Source organism: Apium graveolens, chromosome 5 (genome assembly GCF_009905375.1).
Source record: "Apium graveolens cultivar Ventura chromosome 5, ASM990537v1, whole genome shotgun sequence".
Classification (NCBI taxonomy): domain Eukaryota; kingdom Viridiplantae; phylum Streptophyta; class Magnoliopsida; order Apiales; family Apiaceae; genus Apium; species Apium graveolens.
Genome location: NC_133651.1, coordinates 40,015,126 through 40,036,469, shown reverse-complemented (window position 1 = coordinate 40,036,469; position 21,344 = coordinate 40,015,126). Strand labels below are relative to the sequence as shown.

Below are 21,344 nucleotides of genomic sequence, written 5' to 3'. Positions count from 1 at the left end.
ATGGATTTAGGACGATCCCAAACCGTTAACGATACGATCCGATAATTAACGGATATGGATTTAGGGAGATCCGGTCCGACTAATTTATTATATATATATATATATATATATATAGAGAGAGAGAGAGAGAGAGAGAAAGAGAGAGAGAGTCAAGTTTTATGGAGACCACGTTTTTTTTGGAGACATCGGAGACAACCTATATTTTGCAATCAAAACACTATCAAAAATATTATTTTGTGAAGTATATTTTACGAATATCACTAATTTATTAAATTTATTGAAGATCATTTCAGTTTAATAAGTATAATGTGTATGTTCTGCAATTTGAACAAATGTTCTGCAAACTAAACATGTTTCGTAAAATAAAATATTTGTAATGTTCTACTTGTTGTACATGTATGATATTCAAAATTTTGAATAAAATAATGATCTTTGTATAACATAAGTCGCAAAATAATACGTTTTGTAATGTTTTTATGCAAAATTTTAGTTGCAGAACATAAGTGGTCTCCATGGTCTCCAACAAAAACGTGGTCTCCACAAAACTTGACTATATATATATACATACGTATATCTATCTATACTATGCTATATTATGATAAACGAAATATTAAAAGTTTGGTAGTTGATCGGTCAGTACTTGCTGAAATTACTTAATTACCCTTATTTAATTAATTATGTTACTTTTGTTAGTGTTTGTGCCTTAGAGACAACACTATTATGTTTATATTATGAAACATTTGGATTTTTAATTATGATTATATGGATTATTTTTTAGTAATTTATTATATCTTTATTTTTAGCGATAAGATGTTAGATTAATAAATGTCCTTGTAATATGATATGTAAATCTATATCTCTAAGTACGTGACTTAAAAATGAGATTATGAGAATAGTATTGATATTCTTAAAGGTCCCTAGTCAATTATTATTGTTAAGGGACGATAATAAATAGATTGAGACTAGTGTATTTGTTGGCTGATGATCACTTCTCATTATTGATCATAGATATGGTGATACTAAAGTCAAAACACAGACACATGCATTAAATACATGGTGTTGGATTGACCCGTTGTGAGATACTACATGTTTATAGTGTCATAAGTTAATTTCACAGTGATAATGATGTATTGGTCCTTTGACCTGAAATCATTATATTTCTATACGAGAATTAATATACTTTGATACTATTGAAAGTTATCCTTGACCGGGTAATAATAAAAGTAGACATTGGGAACATTATGAATCGTATGAGAAATATGAATGATCTAGATGAGATTTAGCCCTCCTTTATTAAAGGAGTGATATTATTGGCCTCTTGATTGAGTAAGACTATAAAATGCATGGTCGTGCTCAAATACTGATTTGTTTAATAGTTTACTCATTGATTAAGGAAAGGAGAATTGAACGTTAACAGAGGATGATACAATGCATGCCTCGAGTTTGATCTATAATATAAGGCTAAAGAGATTATATTACATTGTACATTATTCACGAAAGGTTTAATTGATCACCGATTTAATTATTATTACTTGAGTAACAATGATGTATTACTAGATGACGCTCATTGTTTATGATTTTAAATTAAATTTAAAATTGTTGCCAATGTAATAATAACCTAAAGGGTCGCACAAAGAATGATTGGAGGATTATTTAATTTAAATTCGGATTTAAATTAAATGTAAGTAATTCGAATTATTTGTTATTAATTAAGTGTGACGTAATTAATTGAATAAATAGGAAATTCGAATTTAATATTAAATTCGAAATTAAGTTATTGGATGATTAAGTGAGACTTAATAATACAATAATTAGAATTTCGAGTTTAATAATAATAATAATAACTCTAAAATTTAATTTAGGGTTGGAGGCTCATTAACTCTTGCCTATATAATATCTCTTTCTAATAGAATTAAGGTTACACGTTTTATTTGATAAAACATAAACCCTAGCAGCTTGAAGAGAGATAGAGAGAGTAAGAAGGCGACCTCAAGAACGTGCTAGTCCACACCCATCCTCCGGGCGATCATTCGTGTGGATACCTTCAAGGCGTAGATCGTTCCAGCGACAAGCTACGTAGTGATCATTCAAGACCTCTATCTTTCCATTAACGTAAAGTTTCTTAAGGTAAAACATATATTTTCCGTAATTATCCGTTCATTATACATAGATGCTGCGGTAGGGATTCGAAAAATTTATTTTTCCGTTGTGTTTTTATGCTCGAATTCCTAACAACTTTTACTTAATTATCCTGATATTATAATAGATGAATATTAAAAATTTAGTAATTGGTCGGTCGATATTTACTTAAATTACTTAATTACCTTTGTTTAATTAATTATATTATTTTTACTTAATTATCCTTACTTAACTAAAATAAACTTCTCACTAAAGAGTCATAGATCCAACCAACTTTGTAATCGTCGTTAACTAGACCAACCTATTAATTTGCATACACCCATGTGCCGCGTTAGGACTTGAGAAAGCCTCGCTCATAAGAATACACTATATTATAATATAGACGAAATATTAAAAATTTGGTAGTCAGCTGGTCGGTACTTGGTGAAATTACATAATTACCCTTACTTAATTATTTCAATTCTAATTATTGGGTCGATCAATTCTAATTCTAATTGATATTGAAGTCAATTTACTCAATTATTTTACCAATTTCAATTCTATTTTATATCGAACTCTATATCATTATAATTTATATTAAATTCAACTAATTCTACCAATTTATATTTTAATTCATACCGAGTTCTATATTATTCTAATTTGTTATTTTAGGATAAATTAATAAGCAAACTAAATATAATTATTAAAATTTAGTTGATATGTCATGTGAATCAGACTAAGATAAAATAATAACACTATCATTCCTCCAAAAACATTTATACAAATGAACCTGAATAAACAAAATAATATATTTTATTTATCCAGGATAAAAAACAAATTATACAATTGATTCAGACTACACAAAACTAAAATAAAAATACAATTCGACCAACAAAAAAATATATACTAATTATTCACTCTAAAATAAAATTATCTTATTGATCCACACTTAAAAATAAAATAAAATAAAAATAAAAATAATTAGTTAGATTTGGTCGGTGTATTCAAAAATAAAATAATATAAACTACCGATCCGAGTTAAATTAAATTAATATTAGAGTAAGTATAATTCGTATCCTGTTGATATGAACTAAAAATCAAATTTTAATTAAAACATAAATATTTTTTTTTTAAATACACATAAAATTATCAATAAAACTATATCGTTTAGTCAGTAATATTGTCTTTTGCAAATATCTTTTATAGAATTACTGTTAATCGATTAAGTAATCAACATGCTAAATTAATATTTTTTTAAGGTCCCAACATAATGAAAATATTATATTTTTATCCTCAATAAAATAATAATTTCGTTATAATAACATTTCCCTCCTTACCAATACTATCACTTTAAATAAGTTTGAATATTCTAAAAAATTATGAACATATACATCTACTAATATAATTATTATGAAATCATATCATTTAAAGTTTTAAATAAACAAAATTCAAAATTGAATTTAAAATTTTTAAAAAAATTATATAATATTAAAAAAATCTGCGCGATCTGTGCATCGCACTGGTTTTAAGCTAGTTAATGTACTATTACTAGTGTAATAAGTTTAATCTACATATATTATGTAATTACTCTATGTAGTTAGAATTGTTTTATATTTATTTTATATTAATTAAAATTTATTTTTTATAGATATTTATATATATTTATTACTATTATATAAAAGAGTAAATATTAAAAAAATTGGTACGATTCCTATTTTTTTGTACACGCTCAATTCACCTAATTACCCTTACTTATAAACTTTATATTAATTATAATAGATTAATATGAATTTAAACTAAATTTATTGAATTGCCAGTAGGCGAGTATGAGACGATATTTAGGTAGATACAGATGATGTTCGGGCTAAAATAAAATAATAGATAGTACTGACTCTGTCAAAATAATAATATTATATTGAGATAAAAAATTAAATTAAAAAACAATTCATTTGTCGATATAACGATATCGGGTTGAAAAATGACATATTACCTACTCTTTTAATAACTATAATTAGTATAAAATTAAGATAAAATTTATAAAATAACAAATATTTAAAACAGTCGTGCATCGCACGAGTTTTAAATTAGTAATATAAAAATTGAGTTAAATTCTATCGAGACCGTCTTTTTATTGGAGACCTTAAAGACCACTTATGTTCTGTAAGTAAAATCTTGCATAAAAATATTGTAAAATGTATTTTTTACGGATCTTGTTCCACAAAGATTATTATTTTATTCAAAATCTTCAATTCATATACATACTGCATGTAAAACATTACAAAATATTTTTCTCTACGAAACATGTTTAGTTTGCAGAATATTTTTTCAGCTTTGCAGAACATACACATTAGACTTATTAAACTTAGACTTATTAAACTTAAAGGATCTTCAACAATTTTATTGAATTAGAAATATTCGTAAAACATACATCACAAAATAACGATTTTTAAAGTGTTTTGATTGCAAAACATAGGTGATTTCCGAGGACTCCGATGAAATATCGATCTCCATAAAATTTTGCTCAATATAAATTAGAAAGATAAATAAATAATAATTAAATGTATATGTAATAAGAAAAATGAATATATTTTTTTGCAGCGAAAGGAAAATGAATAGGATGATTTTAGTCCGCATATCTCTATATCGATACTATACTATTATATTAAAAACGGAATATTGAAAATTTGGTTGTTAGTTATTTGGTCACTTAATTCACAACCGTTTGATTTTTTCTATCAAATTGATAGTAATTATTAGATATAATCCTAAAAGTTACAATTATAAGGGTGTGAGGTTCAAATCATACCCGCAACATATTAAAATTATAATTTACCCTAAATTATTATTAGAAGGGGGCGTAATGTTGATATAATCCTAGACTTTACAATAATAAGGGTGTAAGGTTCGAATCTTACTCGTAACATATTAAATTAAAAGGGACGTAAGGTTCGATTCCAACAAATAATATATTAAAATTATAATTATAATTTATATTATATAATAATAAAAACAGTTGTGCATCGCACGGGTTGTATACTAGTATATTATAATTTATTATATATAGAAAATATGATAGAGGTATTTTATTTTTTGTTTCATTAGATTGGATTAGTGTATAAATTTTAGTTTGATATTTGCTAGTTTATGTGAAGTTAAAATGATGATCATTGATCAGTATTATTTCAGAATTAGTAAGCGCCACTCCGACAAAAAAAAAAAGAATTAGTAAGCGTCACAGGCCACAGCAATTAAAATGATGTTAAAACACAATAGCAGTTATACTAATTCATCCGTGTTACCGCTATAAAATAATATGTCATCTCTATGCTTTTAAGCCCTTTAAATTTATTTTGAATAAAATCATTCATATACTCGGGCACAAATAGGTAAGTTTTTTTCTGGTAAGTAAAAATCAGATGACTTTGCTGATAAGTTGTATTGGCAGTGAAACATATCTCGCAACAAAAAGGTTGCGTGCATATTTTGCAACACAATTTTTCATTGTACATGATATTTTTTGCCACTGATGGAATTTGAAGTTGCACACTGAATGAAGCATGCAGACTTCAGAAGTTTAATTCTTGTCGCTTAATGGAACGGAGCTCCGATCCATTATCCGTAATCCTAACAGATACGGATATGAATTGAATTAAAAAAATCCGACTAATATTTTATTTGAATCTAAATCTAATAAAATTAAGCGAATCAGGATATAGATCAAGGTCTTACAAATTCGATCAATGAGAGTCATAGCTCCATCTTTGTATTTTGTGAGCTCCAAGTGTTCATCGAGTAAAAACTACTAGTCATATTCTTCTATATTGTAGTGTTGAGGGGCCCAATTTCTAGAACCTATAGTTACGATTTGGCCAGTGAAACAGCACCATCTTTATCCAGATTACAATTGATATTTTCATTTTGGAAAATGAGTCATACCCCGAAATTTTTCCAAGTATTTTCTTTCAAATGTCACAGTAATTTTTTAATAATAATACAGGATATGGTGCATGTACACATCTATAAATTAAAATCAGTCACATGTGATATTACATTATTTGAAAAAAAATTATCAAAAAAATTGAATGATGCCTCCCGTAAAAATCTGGGTCGTTTGCATCAAACATTTATACTAGATTTGTGTGATCGTGGAGATTTGATACGTGAAAAACTATACACAACTTTTATATATTTTAGTGATTTGTAAATTACATATTATCAAAAAAAAAATCCTAATAGATAATATAAAAATTTAAATTCTATTTTCTCTCTTTAAATAGCTTGAATATGAAAATAATTTTTTTAACATGAACCCAATGGGCCTTTAAGCTGGTGATCAGATTTTTAAGATGTTGAACCGTAAGAAAGTGACTGCCCTCTATACAGACTATTAGATGCCCCTCTATCCTTGCTCTTCTGCAAATTATTCACACATCAAGGGTCCATACAGCTCATCCTATATCCAAATTAAGGATTTAATGCACATGCACACTTGTAAATCAACTCCATTTCTCCTACACAATCCTTACACATGAATTTGTGTGTGCTGTGCTGCAGTACAACAAGAGCTACCCAAACCACTCTTTTTACAGCAAAATTTTATAATGATCAGCTTTGTCTTGTTTGGCCTCAGAAGTAATAACTCATAAATTGCTTTAAAATTTTTGGTGGTTGATGATTTTACCAACCTTCTGTGCTAACTTTTTCTGCATAATCAATTGCTTCCACTTTTAACAGCATAAATCCAAATATTAATTAATCTCATGCATAATCATCAAGTCCTGTATAAGTTTTGGAAGTTTGTAATTTAACATCAGATTTTGAATCTTGTTGATTCCAATAATTGCGAAAGTTTGATTTGAATACTAAAGTTAAATAAAATTCCGGAAAAATTGTCACTCGGTGTTTTTTTAATAACAAAAATATAGCTTTTGAGTAAGTTTACAACTTTCTTTAAACCGAAAATTTTGCATTTTTGCATTTATTTTATAGATAAAAATCCTGTACAACTTTCTTTAAACCCGAAATTGTTTGTTTCTGAAAAACACCAGCATGGTCACAATAGTAGAAAACTGTTCTTTTCCAATCAATGCAAGGTACATGGTGAAACTTGAGTAGTCTCTGTCTCTGTTAGCTGTATATATTAATCAGCACTTGGAAGTTAGAGCGACCAAGGAAATATAAAGTTTGGCATTGTTAAAAGAGAGTGGCATATATACTAGTTTCTTAGTTAAAAAGAGATACAAGGAACATGGTGCTAAAGAGAAGCATTCACAAAGTCAAGAATGTGTTTCACACAAGGTTGCTGAACATCAAGTTATTAGTCTCCAAAAGATACAATCAGTTGTCTAGAGCCCCTTCTTTCAAAAGCATCCCAAGTAGCAACATAAACAGAAAATTGCAGCAGGTGGATAATTTATATAGGGATTTATCGGAAGAATCTGAAGCTGATCATGATGAAGTTGTGGAGGCGAAAAAGAGTAATAGTGTAACGAAGAGCATACCGAAGGAGTGGAATGTATCTAATAGAAGCATGAGAAGTAATGCAGAAAAGAGTGTTGGTAAAACTGCAGCACGAGAAGTGAGGGCCAAGGAAGAGAAAAAGATGGCAAAGAGAAGGGGATGTATATTGGCAGAGAAGATTAAAGAACTAGAAATGGTGGATGCTTATGATGATGATCATATTATGGACATAGAAGAAGCTCTGCATCACTATTCACTCCTCACCTGTCCAGCTTACCAAGATATTGTGGACAATTTTTTCATGGACATGTACTCTGAGTTTCTACTCCCGGAGCCCTCTGCAAGCATCAACAACTCGATGAGAAGACTCCGCTCTATGAGGCTGTAAATTAAGGAATTTCTTCTAGCCTTGGAAGGTCTAATTGCGGTATAGATTATCAATATTTTGCATTCTTGTTTGTTTTGAATGATCCTCCATGTGTATTTGGGAACAAGTTATAGAATTACATTTATGTTAAGGTTTTGGTGGTTGAAAGTGTCTCTGCTTATTATCGTCTTCTCAGAAGTTCCTAGATTTCATAATGAGTGATGACTGATGAGCAATACTATGTCGATGAAGCATGTAAACATGAAACAGGACATAAGTTTGTTAATAAGAAGAAAAAGGTATCCCATCTCTTAAATATCCAACTTTCGGATTTCAGAATTATGTATTCCCAGAAATCCTTCTCCAATTTATAGGACAGTGGCATATTGGCATGTATCGTGAATCAGTGAATCACACCTGGTAAGACAAAAATTGACATGGAGATGCAGATGAAAGGATGAGAAATAGACATGAATTGTGCAATTATCATTGTAAATAACATGGAGTACGGAACACACAACCTCTCTAACAATGCACATAGTGTCCTCCAGCCACCAGATTTTCCTTTTCTCCAAAAACACAATATAAGTTACCAAGGTTAACGCTTTGTTGAGCCCAACCAAGTGACCAAATTTTGTACTACCAACTAAAACCGAGTTCATTAGTTCATTCTCTTGAAAATTGACAATGAGTTTATCCATACTGTTAAACCTCTTTACAATAATATTGGAAAAAATATAACTTACCTAATTTATTACTTGCTAGTTTCATACCCCTGCATGATTTATAAATTATCTTTTATTTAATATTTAGTTCTATATTTATTTAAGTTTTATTCAATTCATCGAATAATATGTTATGTAAATTGGTTATTTTGCTCTTGCTTGTGTTTTATATTTTTGAAAATATTATTTAGCTGCATGATTAAGTTAGTCCTGAACAAATCAAATTAACTCCTTTATACCAATTATATATATAATAATATAATATTATATGATATAATAAGTTAATGTTTGTAATTGTGATGAGTTGAACATCTGTCTATTTTTACTTGATAATACCATTTCTGATATTAGTGTTGTACTTATACCCATCATGACCAAATCATGCCACATTAACTCTCTTATTCCAATTATATATACGATATAATGATATAATGATATAATAATATTTTATTACTTTATCGATAAAGTAATATTTTATTATTTCAATAAATTAATATTTTGAATGTTATTAGTATAGGTTTATAATCTTTATTTATTTAGACAATAACATAAATATACTGTTAGTAAAATAAAATTTAATTAATGTAATATAGAACATGTACATTATACGGGTTATGAGGCCAGTTAAAATGTAAACGGTGAACATTTATCAAAAAAATTGTATTCTATCTTCTTTTTCCATGCTCAAAATCTCATTTTGCAGCCCAGAAAATATAATTATTTTCAGGATAAGGACAAAGATACCTTTGACAAAGTGATGTAATAATGTACAACATTTTAAAACCATTTATAACTGAACTTTCTACAAATTTCTTGAAATCTCATCGAAACTTCTGGAAGTCACAAACCATCACCGCCTCACTCCCCTTTTAATCCCTTCACCATCTACCAAATCACAAACAAATCAAACCTCTAATTAATTGTCTCAAATCACATCTAAAAACTCATTGAAGCATTTCATCAAACATCTGGTTTGCAATTTGAAATGGCAGACGAAAACGCCGTAACAATCTACAACAACACCGCCATCAGCGACCCAAATAAGAAGAATTCTTTCTCCATGAAAGTTGGTCTAGCCCAGATGCTCCGTGGTGGCGTGATCATCGAGGTTACGAATGTCGAACAAGCCAAGATTGCTGAATCATCTGGAGCTTGCTGTGTAATTGTAATTGAGAATGTTCAAAGTGGTATTTTAAGAATGCCTGATCCGGGTTTAGTTAGGGAAATCAAAAGGGTTGTTTCTATTCCTGTAATGGCGAAAGTCCGTGTCGGACATTTCGTCGAAGGGCAGATTTTAGAGGCTGTGGAGACTGATTATATTGATGAAAGTGAAGTGATTGGTGTTGCTGATGAGGATCATTTTATAAATAAGCATAATTTCCGTGTTCCGTTTGTTTGCGGGTGTGAGGATTTAGGCGAGGCGTTGAGGCGGATACGAGAAGGAGCAGCTATGATTAGGACACAAGGGGATGGAATGAAGTTAGGTGATATTGTTAAGACGGTTAAGAATGTGAGGAAAGTGATGGGGGATATTAGGGTTTTGTCGAACATGGATGAGGATTGAAATTCGAAGGCTCAACAGAATTAGTTAAAGTGCAACTGTTTACAAATGAGACAGTCTCTTTTGTCTTAGCAAATGAGACATATACTATATATTCAGCAGAATGTAAGTTGCAGAAATATAAACATGCAATGCTGGAAATATGTTAATGCAAGAACACCAAATCTTTTCACTTGGTTCGGCCCCTATACCTAGTCTATGGCCTACATCCAAGTCCCCATGCCAACTAGCATAGAGAATGTATTATATCCACTTAAATAAAGTACTTACAAACTTCCCTTGATTACAATCTTGGCCCTGAATGAAAGAACCCTTTCCCTAGCACACAGCTACCTAGCACACAGCTACTTGGCCTTGATCTTGTAATCAATATTCCCACAACCCGGGACAAGTGATACAATACACCTTCCTTTCAAATACAAAGATAATAATGTGAAAGATTACAACTCGACTATAAACTCTTAATTAACTGGATAATCAATGAATGTAATTAAGAGGATGTTTTTCTCAGAAAGATATAAGATGGAAAGTGCAGAGAGAGTTGTGTTTCTGAAAAACATCAAGTCGGTTTATATAGAAAACGTGTAACGGATATAATGGATTTCAAACTCTTTTAAAGATAATAAAAGATAAGATTAGGTTTGAAATATTTGAATGTGTAAAACAAGTAATCCGTTAGAATTGTTTCTTGAAAGAGATAAACCTGAGAGAGATAAGAAATTTGAAATATGTTAGGTTTATCTAAGATAGAGTTTGTTTTGAAAAGATAAGTCACAGGTTATCCAGTTAACTAAGTTAACATTAAACAAAACTCTAATACTTATCTAACTAACTAACAATCTGATTTGATGTAGACTTCTTCAATGCATCATCAGAAATCACGGATTAACATTCTCCCCCTTTTATGATGATGCCAAGGGTAAAGAAGTGTTATGCTCCCCCTATCAAAAACACTTTAATCTCCTGTTGCAATATGTTAGATAGTAACAGTGTATATATGCAACAATCAGTTGATAAACATGAGAATATGCAAATGAAACATATGACTAATCAAATGAGACAGGTAAACAAATGGGACAGCAAATAAGATTAAAGACCAAGATTAAAAACCAAGCACTCAACAGTACTTAAAGTTATAAAACCTTAAATATTTAATCCAGCACATAAACCAGTGCTATCCAACCTATCCAACAGATAATTAAAGCAAGTATCAAGAAGCAATCGTCTTAAAACAAAACAACACAAACACACAATCGTCTTAAATCAAACCAACACATTAAAAATTTCTCCCCCTCAACATCATAAAAGGCGGGTAAAGGAACTAGTCAGAATCATCAACATCAACAGGAGCAGATTCTCGAGTCTTTCGCTTTCCCTTGTTGTGGTAAACTGGAGACGCACCATACTCGGAGAACAGTTTGTCTAACTTGCCTTCATCTGGAGCTTTCCCATCTCTCTTGCGAAGCCATTCCAGAATATATGAACGATATTCAGCACGAGTCATCCCAAAAGCTTCAGGTGGAGGAACTGCAGGCAGGGGCAAAGGGGAAGTAATCTCGGCTAGAGTCATATCACCAAGCCAGTCCTTCTTCTGGTGCCATGGCATGCTACGGGTAGAGACCTGCTGAGATATGTACTTGGTTTCTGTACCAAGTTTATAGAAGAGCTTGACAAATTCTTCCTCCCACGCCTTGGCAGTGGTAACCATCCCCTCATGAAGCACACCAAATTCAAAATCTATAGCCCTACTCACCTTCTTATCATGGACATGTAAAATCTCCAACTTAGCATTTAGCTAGATCAGTTTCCAGCTGGGCAACCTTTTGCTTGAGTTCAGGAACTATAGAATCAGAGGATGCATTTGCTTCAGCAGAAAAAGTTTCCTTCTTTAATGCATCAAGACATGCATCTTTCATTTCGATCTCATTTTTGAGGTAGTTGACTTCTTCTTTCAGCTTAGAGACCTTCTCAGATAGTAGCTTATTTTCTTCTACTAAGAATTCATCTTTGATGGAATCATCAACCTCATTAAGAACCTCACTCAATGCTTGTTTAAGATAAGCATTCTTTTCTTTTAATTTTTTATTTTGAGCCTGCAAGGTTAGTACATCCTGAGATATATATGAATTTCTATTAACTTGAACAGTATGTACCTCATCATTGTCACTAGAGTCAGATTCAAATCCGGCAAAGCATAGTTGAGCTAATTCATCGTCTGAGTCAATTTCCACTTCAGAATCATCATCACTCCATGTGAGTAAAGCTTTCTTTTTGGCTTTGAGCTTGTAGCAGTCCTTCTTGAAGTGACCTTTCTTTCCACACTCAAAGCATGCATCCTTGTTTTGATTATTTTTGCCTTCCTTGTTTGAACTAGGTCTGAATTCTTTCTTTGGAAATGAAGACTTCATGGGTCGTTTAGATGTATTCTTTTTGGCCAGAAATTTGTGGAACTTCTTAGTGAGAAGTGCAATCTCTTCATCAGAATCTTCAGAAGAATCACCTGCATCTGCATTAAGAGCCAGAGTTTTCTTGCGAGGAGCTTCATCTTCTTCATCATATCTGCGTAGTTGGTTCTCAAATTCTTCCAATTCACTGAAAAGTGTTAGAGTATCCATAGTTGAAAGCAGTGTTGAATCCTGCAGAATGGTAACCTTTGGAGCAAACTTCTTTGGCATTGCTCTGAGGATTTTCCTATTTATCTCAGATTGAGGAATGATCCTTTCCAGAAGTGAGATGGAATTCATTAATGTCAGAAACCTCCCTTGAGCATCTCGAACACTTTCATCTCTTTCCAACCTGAAACCTTCATAGTCACTCATTAGCATACTTAATTTTACTTCACGTACCTTAGACGTGCCTTCGTGGCTGACTTTGATCGTATCCCAAATCTGTTTGGCAGTAGTACATGCTGAAACTTTTCTTAATTCTGTAGCTACCATGCCATTGAGCAGTGAGTTCATAGCTTTAGCATTGGAATTCATTGCGTTCACTTCTTCGGGAGAGAGATCCTTAAGAGATTTTGGCTTCCCTTCTTTCATAGGAATGGTGAAACCATTTTCTACAGCATCCCATTCAAATGCATCACGCTGGAGAAAGATTTTCATCCGAAACTTCCAGTCATTGTAGTTTTCAGCACCATGAAGCAGTGGTGGATAATTGTTTGAATACCTATCTGGTTGAGCCATGGATCGCTAGCAAAATAAACACTAAAAAGAGAATTAAATGCACCTGCTCTGATACCAAATGAAATTCGAAGGCTCAACAGAATTAGTTAAAGTGCAACTGTTTACAAATGAGACAGTCTCTTTTGTCTTAGCAAATGAGACAGATACTATATATTCAGCAGAATGTAAGTTGCAGAAATATAAACATGCAATGCTGGAAATATGTTAATGCAAGAACACCAAATCTTTTCACTTGGTTCGGCCCCTATACCTAGTCTATGGCCTACATCCAAGTCCCCATGCCAACTAGCATAGAGAATGTATTATATCCACTTAAATAAAGTACTTACAAACTTCCCTTGATTACAATCTTGGCCCTGAATGAAAGAACCCTTTCCCTAGCACACAGCTACCTAGCACACAGCTACTTGGCCTTGATCTTGTAATCAATATTCCCACAACCCGGGACAAGTGATACAATACACCTTCCTTTCAAATACAAAGATAATAATGTGAAAGATTACAACTCGACTATAAACTCTTAATTAACTGGATAATCAATGAATGTAATTAAGAGGATGTTTTTCTCAGAAAGATATAAGATGGAAAGTGCAGAGAGAGTTGTGTTTCTGAAAAACATCAAGTCGGTTTATATAGAAAACGTGTAACGGATATAATGGATTTCAAACTCTTTTAAAGATAATAAAAGATAAGATTAGGTTTGAAATATTTGAATGTGTAAAACAAGTAATCCGTTAGAATTGTTTCTTGAAAGAGATAAACCTGAGAGAGATAAGGAATTTGAAATATGTTAGGTTTATCTAAGATAGAGTTTGTTTTGAAAAGATAAGTCAAAGGTTATCCAGTTAACTAAGTTAACATTAAACAAAACTCTAATACTTATCTAACTAACTAACAATCTGATTTGATGTAGACTTCTTCGATGCATCATCAGAAATCACGGATTAACAAGGATGAGGTTTTTGCTTTTTCGAAAAAAATAGGGGCTCCTTATGATATAGTGGCGCAGACGAAGCAAATGGGGAGGCTTCCGGTTGTGCATTTTGCGTCTGGGGGAATTGTGACCCCGGCTGATGCTGCTTTGGTGATGCAATTGGGGTGTGATGGGGTATTTGTTGGACCGGAAGTTTTTGGGTGTGGGGATCCGTATAAGAAAGCTAGGGCCATTGTGCAGGCTGTTAGGAATTATAGTGATCCGCGTTTGCTGGCTGAGGTGAGTTCGGGGTTTAATGAAGCAATGGCTAGGTTTAATGTTAATGAGAGTAGCGTTCAGCAGTTTGGTGCTGCACGGGCCTATTAATCGAAGGTTGTTACTAGTCCTGGTTAATTTTGATGGTTTTGGTTCGATTATGTGATGTAATTTAGTCTTACTCTGATTTGGCCTAGAATGAGTGAATGAGAAACTGTGTACGAGGTTCAGTCGACTCTGATGGTTTTATCTGTATCTGAAATGGATCGATATAAATGTAATGATGAATAAAATTTATGAGCAAAAGAGTTGTGTTCATTCCTTTGAATGTCTTCAATCTTCAGTTATGTAAAAACGAATTAACATAATCGATATTCTTCCATTTTGTGTTTTTGTGCACTGTTGCTTCGGTGAAGTTACAATTTGGCATCATATAACTTCTCAAAATCTTTTCATTCTGACTACTTGGCGCCGTGGTAATCTCATAACTAGTTTCATTTGATTTCATCTTCTCATAGCATAAGGCCACAGTACAAGACTTGTTTTTTCATTTGTACCATAGGTTTTCAACTTATAATCTACAAATTCAAAGTCAGAGAATGTGATCAGTTTCTGTACATGGTTCTGTGATTGTTTTGCTTAAGCCTGACCCTTGGAAAGATGGTGAGAGACTAGACACCTTGTTGACATAAGGGGCTGTAAGATCAAGCATATGTCTTTCTATTGTAGCTTGAAGAAGATGAAATTCGTATAGTATATATGTTCAAGACCCTATAGACATCCTCATAAATGCATCTTTATGAAATTAAACCCCACAATTTCCATTTATACCACTGTTGTAAAGTCAAAGACTGCGTAGAGATAATCTGACAAACACATAAATCATACTCGAACCATAAAAACACATAACAATCTTATCAATGGCACTGCTCGAATGCACAAATTACAAACTACGGTTCTGCAACCAAAACATTTTATAAAATAGGAACACTTTAATCAAGTCACAAAGGCTTCAGGGCCTCATTTCTTCCCACTTTTCTTCAGCCCAGAACCTCCAAATGCGCCTTTTTGTTGAGCCTTGGCTTTGAGCTCCTTGAGTGCCTGCAGAATACAAGAGCAACCATGTTAAACTATACAAGAAGAAAGATATTGATTATGATAAAATAACCATGTAATAGAATCTAACCTTTTCTTCTTCCTTCTTCTTCTGGAGCTTAGCCAAATCATCCTACACCAACCAAAATGCTAAGTACCAAAGTTATAGACAATACTCGACTGGTACCACAGCCAATTTAACATATTTGCATTATATATAGGTATGTTTTGCTACAAATCATTCTGAAAAATTGTTCTCACGCTCACAATTCAAATCTAACTAGAAAGATGGCTGCTCATTTTACAATTTAAAAGTGACTAATCTGAAATGTAGTAGAGTTAAAGCAAGAGACAATTACACTCCACTCATGGTCTACCTTCCTATCACCAACCAGTCAACCACAATGAGCAAATATTGATGTGGATGAGGGTCTCAATCGTGGCAAGGAGTATAAACTCAAAACAGAAGTTGGGAGACTTTAAAATATCATATTGTTTGTCTCATAATTGAGATATATCTTAATCTTAACCCGTAAATAAATGAAAATCTCCCTCTAATTTGCAAGAGATGGAACCAATTGCGATATAAATAATACACTTGAGATGTGTAAAAAGATTCACCGCAACGTTACAGACTAGTGTCTAAGGCTAATAATGGCGGATTAGGGTATACTTAATTACAACATTTCTAAGTTCAGGACTTCAGGGAACTAGAGCATAAGGTTTATGATGTGACTAATTTCTCTTATAAAATTTTGACCAGAAAAATCCTCTTATAGAGCTGCGCAGGTACAAAAGCGAAAATTTTGTTTGTAGCAAAGAATTACTCAATTCATACTAAAATCCCAACAACAAAGAATCAATATCCTTCATACAAGACACACAAATGTTTGCTTATATATGCAAGATCCAACCTTTAATACTTATAAACAAAATCAAGAAAAGTAAACTGACACTTGTAAAATAATCTATTCACACAGTGAAGGGGCAAGAATGGTATTAAAATTAAAGGGGGTACCTCATCATATTCCTTTTTCTCAGCCTTGGGTGCTTTCAAAGGCTTAGCTTTTCCACCTGAACAACAACAAATAAAACATAAACTAAGGGGATTTAAAAGAACCAAAAAAGATGCGAATTATACATACAGGGAGAGTAGTACCTTGCTTGGATGACATGGTTGGTTGGTTTGTGGGTTTCTTTGGAGAATCTTGGTAAGAACAATAAGGTAGCAGCTTAGAAATGAGACTAGTTTTTCAGATTATGTCCCCTTTTCAATAAAGAATCTTAAATAAATCATATATTTTGAACCTTATGGGCTTTAATGGACTCTATTTTCACTTACTGGGCTTCCCTATGTTGATATTATAAGGATCTATAAGTTGGAGAGAAAATGTCGTCATCTTGTGGCTGTAGTTTAGTGGTTAGAATTCCACGTTGTGGCCGTGGAGACCTGGGCTCGAATCCCAGCAGCCACACAAGTCTTGTTTTTTAGTACAATTGAGCAACATTATGTTTCTTTTCTTCTCTATCTTTTTCCCCAACACACAATGTTGTTCCTAGATTCCCAATCAGATACCAAGTTACCAACTCTACAGCACTAAAAAGAACTGTAAAAACAAAGGCAACTCTACTAATAAGCTATGTAATACTCCATACCTATCCAATGACTAAGCTATTAAACAATGTATGCATGTCAGGTGAGTTATAAAGTATGTTGTACATATATGAATTGGAGATTTTATTGGACGTTGATTTGGCTAAGTGGCTGCTGAGATAGAGTCAACCAAACACAATTTCCTCACCATCAACGCTTTAAGGCAACTACACATTCACAACTCCATGAAACTTGTTGTTTGCATTTTTGTTCCTTGTCCAGCTACACATCTATTAAGTAACAACATTATTGACATTATTGTTTTGTATTCTGTTTATGTTATCCATGAACCGGAGCTTTGGTTAATACTGGTTTAGTAGCTGAAACAACGAGACTTGTGAATAAGCAAGCTAGATACTCTAAAACACTCATTTGAACCAAAATTCAGGAATGCTTTTGCCTTATAGCGTTTTTCATATTCTTTATTTTTCGACTATCAAGTTTATGAATACAGGTCGAAACTCATACTTTTATACAGGTCGAAACTCATACTTTGCAATTTCACATCAATATGATGTTTCTAATATCTAGTAGACACTTAACTCGTGACCTATTACCTTGATTGCGTAAATAAATACCTGCAGCCTTGCCTCTCTACTTTCAATCTTTCAGTCATTCCTACAATATCAGGCCTTACTCGCTAGTCTTGGGTTTTAAAATATTCTAATATGAGATTGATTATATATCAGTATAATAACTAATTAATTTCATATCATCCTATTATCTGAACTAGGCCAACTCAAACATTCCAGTACAGCCATTTTGTCTCCTCCCTTTCGCGTATTTCAACCACGTTTAATTGCCCCACATTTCGCGCCATCTCCTCCAGATTATTCCCCCATTCCATGTCCATTCTTGTCAAACCACTCACTTGACTCCTTTTTTCGAAAATTAAAATAACGGAGTCCAAATTAGTTTACTAGCCAAAGACAGTAAACATATTCTTCCTCTAGTCCTCTACAGTCTACACACAACAGTATACGATTCATTATTTTTTACACATTAAACCCACCACATTGACCTTTCTTAATCCATATATTCTCGATTATCTATCCGGGATTTTCTCTTATAACCTTTTAAATGATAATTCTTCAAGTTTCTTGATTTTCTTTGCTCTTCTTTATATCTTATAAACTTAAAGTTATACTCAAAGTTTTTCATAGCAGAGATTAAGAACATGTTTAACGCATTACTAAAGAGCAAGTTTCAGATCAAATGGTAAGAACTTAAACCATTCTTGAAATTAATTTCATTTAAAGATTGTGTTTTTAGTTAACTTCTTGTCTGTCTTCTTTTTGATACAGCAAGTCGTCAATAAAGGTGACAAACATGCGACTTGAAATCATAAAGAAGAAAAGAATTGCAATGCAGAAGTATTTGATGAATGACATTGTTTGTCTTGTTCAAGATGGTCTTGATTCTAATGCGTATGCAAGGGTAATGCTTCTTTTTGTATCAACCAGTATCATGATTATTAGCTCTCGGATAAGATTTTGGGGAAGTCGATTACTTAACAAAATAATACGTTAAACATTTGTGAATAATGCTTTCAGGCTGGAGCGTTTCTGGAGGAGATGAATATCTCATCATGTTATGAGTATGTTGAGTTTTCCTGTTTGTGCATCTCTACTCATCTTTCTGCCATGTGCAAGGATAGGTAAATTCCTTTTTCACTATAATTATCTTAATTACTGTGTATTAGGCCTTAAGTTAGCGGGTTAGAATATTTTTCTTTGGTTTGGAAAACAATTGGAAGTAGATTGCTAGTTGCCACTGTAGTAAGAGATAGCGATATTTTATCAAGCCGTTAAATATATTCATCTTTGATATTTCTGTTCCGTGATGTGATGTCAAAAACATGTTTTTAATTAAATGGTAGAGAATTTAGTGCTAAGAACAAAAGTTCATTTAATAAAAACTTAGGACTGCCAGATACATCGATATAACATTATGCATCTTTTCAGATTTGTTTACTGCAGAAGTTTGTTGCAAGTCTGTTATGCCTATTGGATGTGTTTTATTTTTCAGGGAATGCCTTGAGGATTGCAGAGAGGCTGTATCAACTTTGATGTTTGCAGCTGCTAGATTTGCTGACTTGCCAGAACTGCGTGAACTCAGAAGCTTATTTACGGAGAGATATGGGAAGTCGGTTGAATCTTATGTTAATAAGGAGGTGAATGTCCATGATTTTGTATAAATGACAAGCTCCCTATAACAAAATCTTCAAATTTAACTATTTTCTACTCACACTAAAAGTTCAATTCTTGGCCCAGTTTGTTGCGAAGCTGAAGTCAGTGTCTAGTTCCAAAGATAAGAAATTAGAGTTACTGCAAGATATAGCACATGAATCTGGAATCGAATGGAGTTCAAAAGCTCTAGAGCAGCATTTGTATAAGCCACCTGCAGTTGAGCGGCCACCTTCAGATGAGCAGGTAATTTTGTTCACATCTTTTTCTTTCATCATAAAACTCGTAAACCCAGCATTGGGACCTTTGATTGAAATTACCGGAACAAGGCGACTTAAAAGTTCTTTTGAACGTTGAATTATGCATTCCATTTGTTTAACTTGATTTTGCTTAAACAGAAAATTTGAATGTATTTGAATTTTGTGGTAGCAATTTACCAGAAGCTTTTTTCGTGGTGCTGCAATTGCAAACACAAATCAAATATGCATCCTGTCATGCCTGGACTTGTTTATGTATTAGGAATCAAATTAACTATTCCTTTATGATTCTAACTTGAGAGAAAACTGGTAGGTGTGAGTGACACTAATGGGGTTAATGATATGTATTATGTAATCCTCAGTCCTCTTTTGAAATTTAAATTGACCGTAGAAACCTAATGCAGCTATGACATAAATGATTTTGCAGAATGCATCTAGGAACATCAGTGCTGCCGACAGAAATGAGCAAGACAATCAGATGGTCATTTCAGGAGAAAGAAAGCAGGAATTTTTTCCCCACAGAAAGGATGAAATTACATATGATTTCCATGAAATTCCAAAAAGCAGGAGAACTCCCAGCAAAGTTATTCAGGGAAATAAGATTGATCAAAATGTCTGGCAGAGTAAATATGATCCTGCAAGTTTATCGAGGGAAGAAGTAGATGGTGACAAGAGTACCTCCACTTATATTTCAGTTCCACCTACTTATACCAGTCCAACTGTTAGCAAAACTAATCCCATCTTGGATCGTCTACCTAAAGGTTTTAACACTGAAGGGGAAGGATCAAGAAAATTGGATGTTCAACTTGATAAAAAATCTACGGAAATTCCAAAATCAGTGAGGACACGACGTGCAAAACCCCTTGATCCTCCACCAGTTCATGACAGCATTGGAAGTTCTAAAGGCAATGAAACTAGTAAGAACTCAGATGGAAAGGAACAAGATGATGATGAACAAAATATGCATGATCTATCAAATGAAGAGGAAATAAAGATGGATAAGTTTCTGATGCACTACAGTAACAAAAATGCAACTCCTGAACCAAGAAAAGAAGCAACAAAGTCCAGAGACAAAGAATATAGTCTTCAAAGCAGAGCTGCCTCGTTACCTGTTAAGCCAACAAGTCCAGAAGTGACAAAAAGGGGACACACTCGTGCTACTTCTTATCAGACGGACACAAATGCCAATGGCTATGTTCACCCTAAGCTACCCGACTATGATGATTTTGTAGCTCGGCTTGTTGCTCTTCGAGGGAATGGGAGATGAGATATTATTTACGTTCTTCCTTGCAAATTTATTCTTTATTATATTTCCAGGGCACCCTACAGTAGAAGAAATCTGCTAGTTTCTTGAAGTTATCAACATTCTCCAGACTTCATTGAAATATGATTTGTTTGTAAATATTTTTAGACATTCTCTTGATAGCAAAAGCATGTTGTTCTGATAGATATAAATCAAGGCATTTCTTATATGTTACCATTGTACGGTAATTTCTGGCATCCGATATTAATATTACAATGATTGTGGTGAGTCTAGTGCTTCTAGT

General features: G+C 32.7%; 3 protein-coding genes, 1 long non-coding RNA gene and 1 other non-coding gene across 5 annotated transcripts; 4 read left to right on the top strand and 1 right to left on the bottom strand.

The window, feature by feature from the left end:
* Nucleotides 1-7,283: 7,283 nt before the first annotated feature.
* On the top strand, nt 7,284-8,108 carry LOC141661340 (uncharacterized). Its single transcript, XM_074468324.1, has one exon. The coding sequence runs from the start codon at nt 7,367-7,369 to the stop codon at nt 7,964-7,966; it is 600 nt and encodes a 199-aa protein (XP_074324425.1). The 5' UTR covers nt 7,284-7,366; the 3' UTR covers nt 7,967-8,108.
* A 1,298-nt stretch (nt 8,109-9,406) lies between these two features.
* On the top strand, nt 9,407-14,923 carry LOC141723873 (pyridoxal 5'-phosphate synthase-like subunit PDX1.2). The gene is made up of 2 exons (XM_074525810.1): nt 9,407-10,226; nt 14,367-14,923. The coding sequence occupies exons 1-2, from the start codon at nt 9,656-9,658 to the stop codon at nt 14,714-14,716; spliced, it is 921 nt and encodes a 306-aa protein (XP_074381911.1). The 5' UTR covers nt 9,407-9,655; the 3' UTR covers nt 14,717-14,923.
* A 538-nt stretch (nt 14,924-15,461) lies between these two features.
* On the bottom strand, nt 15,462-17,016 carry LOC141723874 (uncharacterized). The gene is made up of 4 exons (XR_012576388.1): nt 16,860-17,016; nt 16,719-16,774; nt 15,792-15,833; nt 15,462-15,706 (listed from the first exon to the last, which is right to left on the bottom strand). It is a non-coding gene; the product is annotated as an uncharacterized LOC141723874 (long non-coding RNA).
* An 87-nt stretch (nt 17,017-17,103) lies between these two features.
* TRNAH-GUG (transfer RNA histidin (anticodon GUG)) lies at nt 17,104-17,175 on the top strand. The gene has a single exon. It is a non-coding gene; the product is annotated as a tRNA-His (tRNA).
* Nucleotides 17,176-18,103: 928 nt separating this feature from the next.
* LOC141661391 (uncharacterized) lies at nt 18,104-21,269 on the top strand. The gene is made up of 6 exons (XM_074468393.1): nt 18,104-18,572; nt 18,659-18,791; nt 18,908-19,011; nt 19,383-19,527; nt 19,628-19,786; nt 20,225-21,269. The coding sequence occupies exons 1-6, from the start codon at nt 18,532-18,534 to the stop codon at nt 21,062-21,064; spliced, it is 1,422 nt and encodes a 473-aa protein (XP_074324494.1). The 5' UTR covers nt 18,104-18,531; the 3' UTR covers nt 21,065-21,269.
* Nucleotides 21,270-21,344: the final 75 nt, after the last annotated feature.

Excerpts from the sequence above, each read along its gene's own strand:
- LOC141661391 (XM_074468393.1), top strand. The coding sequence starts at position 18,532 with ATGTTTAACGCATTACTAAAGAGCAAGTTTCAGATCAAATG. Across the intron at positions 18,573-18,658 it reads AGCAAGTTTCAGATCAAATG|CAAGTCGTCAATAAAGGTGA; the intron begins GTAAGAACTTAA and ends TTTTTGATACAG. Across the intron at positions 19,528-19,627 it reads AATCTTATGTTAATAAGGAG|TTTGTTGCGAAGCTGAAGTC; the intron begins GTGAATGTCCAT and ends TTCTTGGCCCAG.
- LOC141723873 (XM_074525810.1), top strand. The coding sequence starts at position 9,656 with ATGGCAGACGAAAACGCCGTAACAATCTACAACAACACCGCCATCAGC. Across the intron at positions 10,227-14,366 it reads GGTTTTGTCGAACATGGATG|AGGATGAGGTTTTTGCTTTT; the intron begins AGGATTGAAATT and ends CACGGATTAACA.
- LOC141661340 (XM_074468324.1), top strand. The coding sequence starts at position 7,367 with ATGGTGCTAAAGAGAAGCATTCACAAAGTCAAGAATGTGTTTCACACA.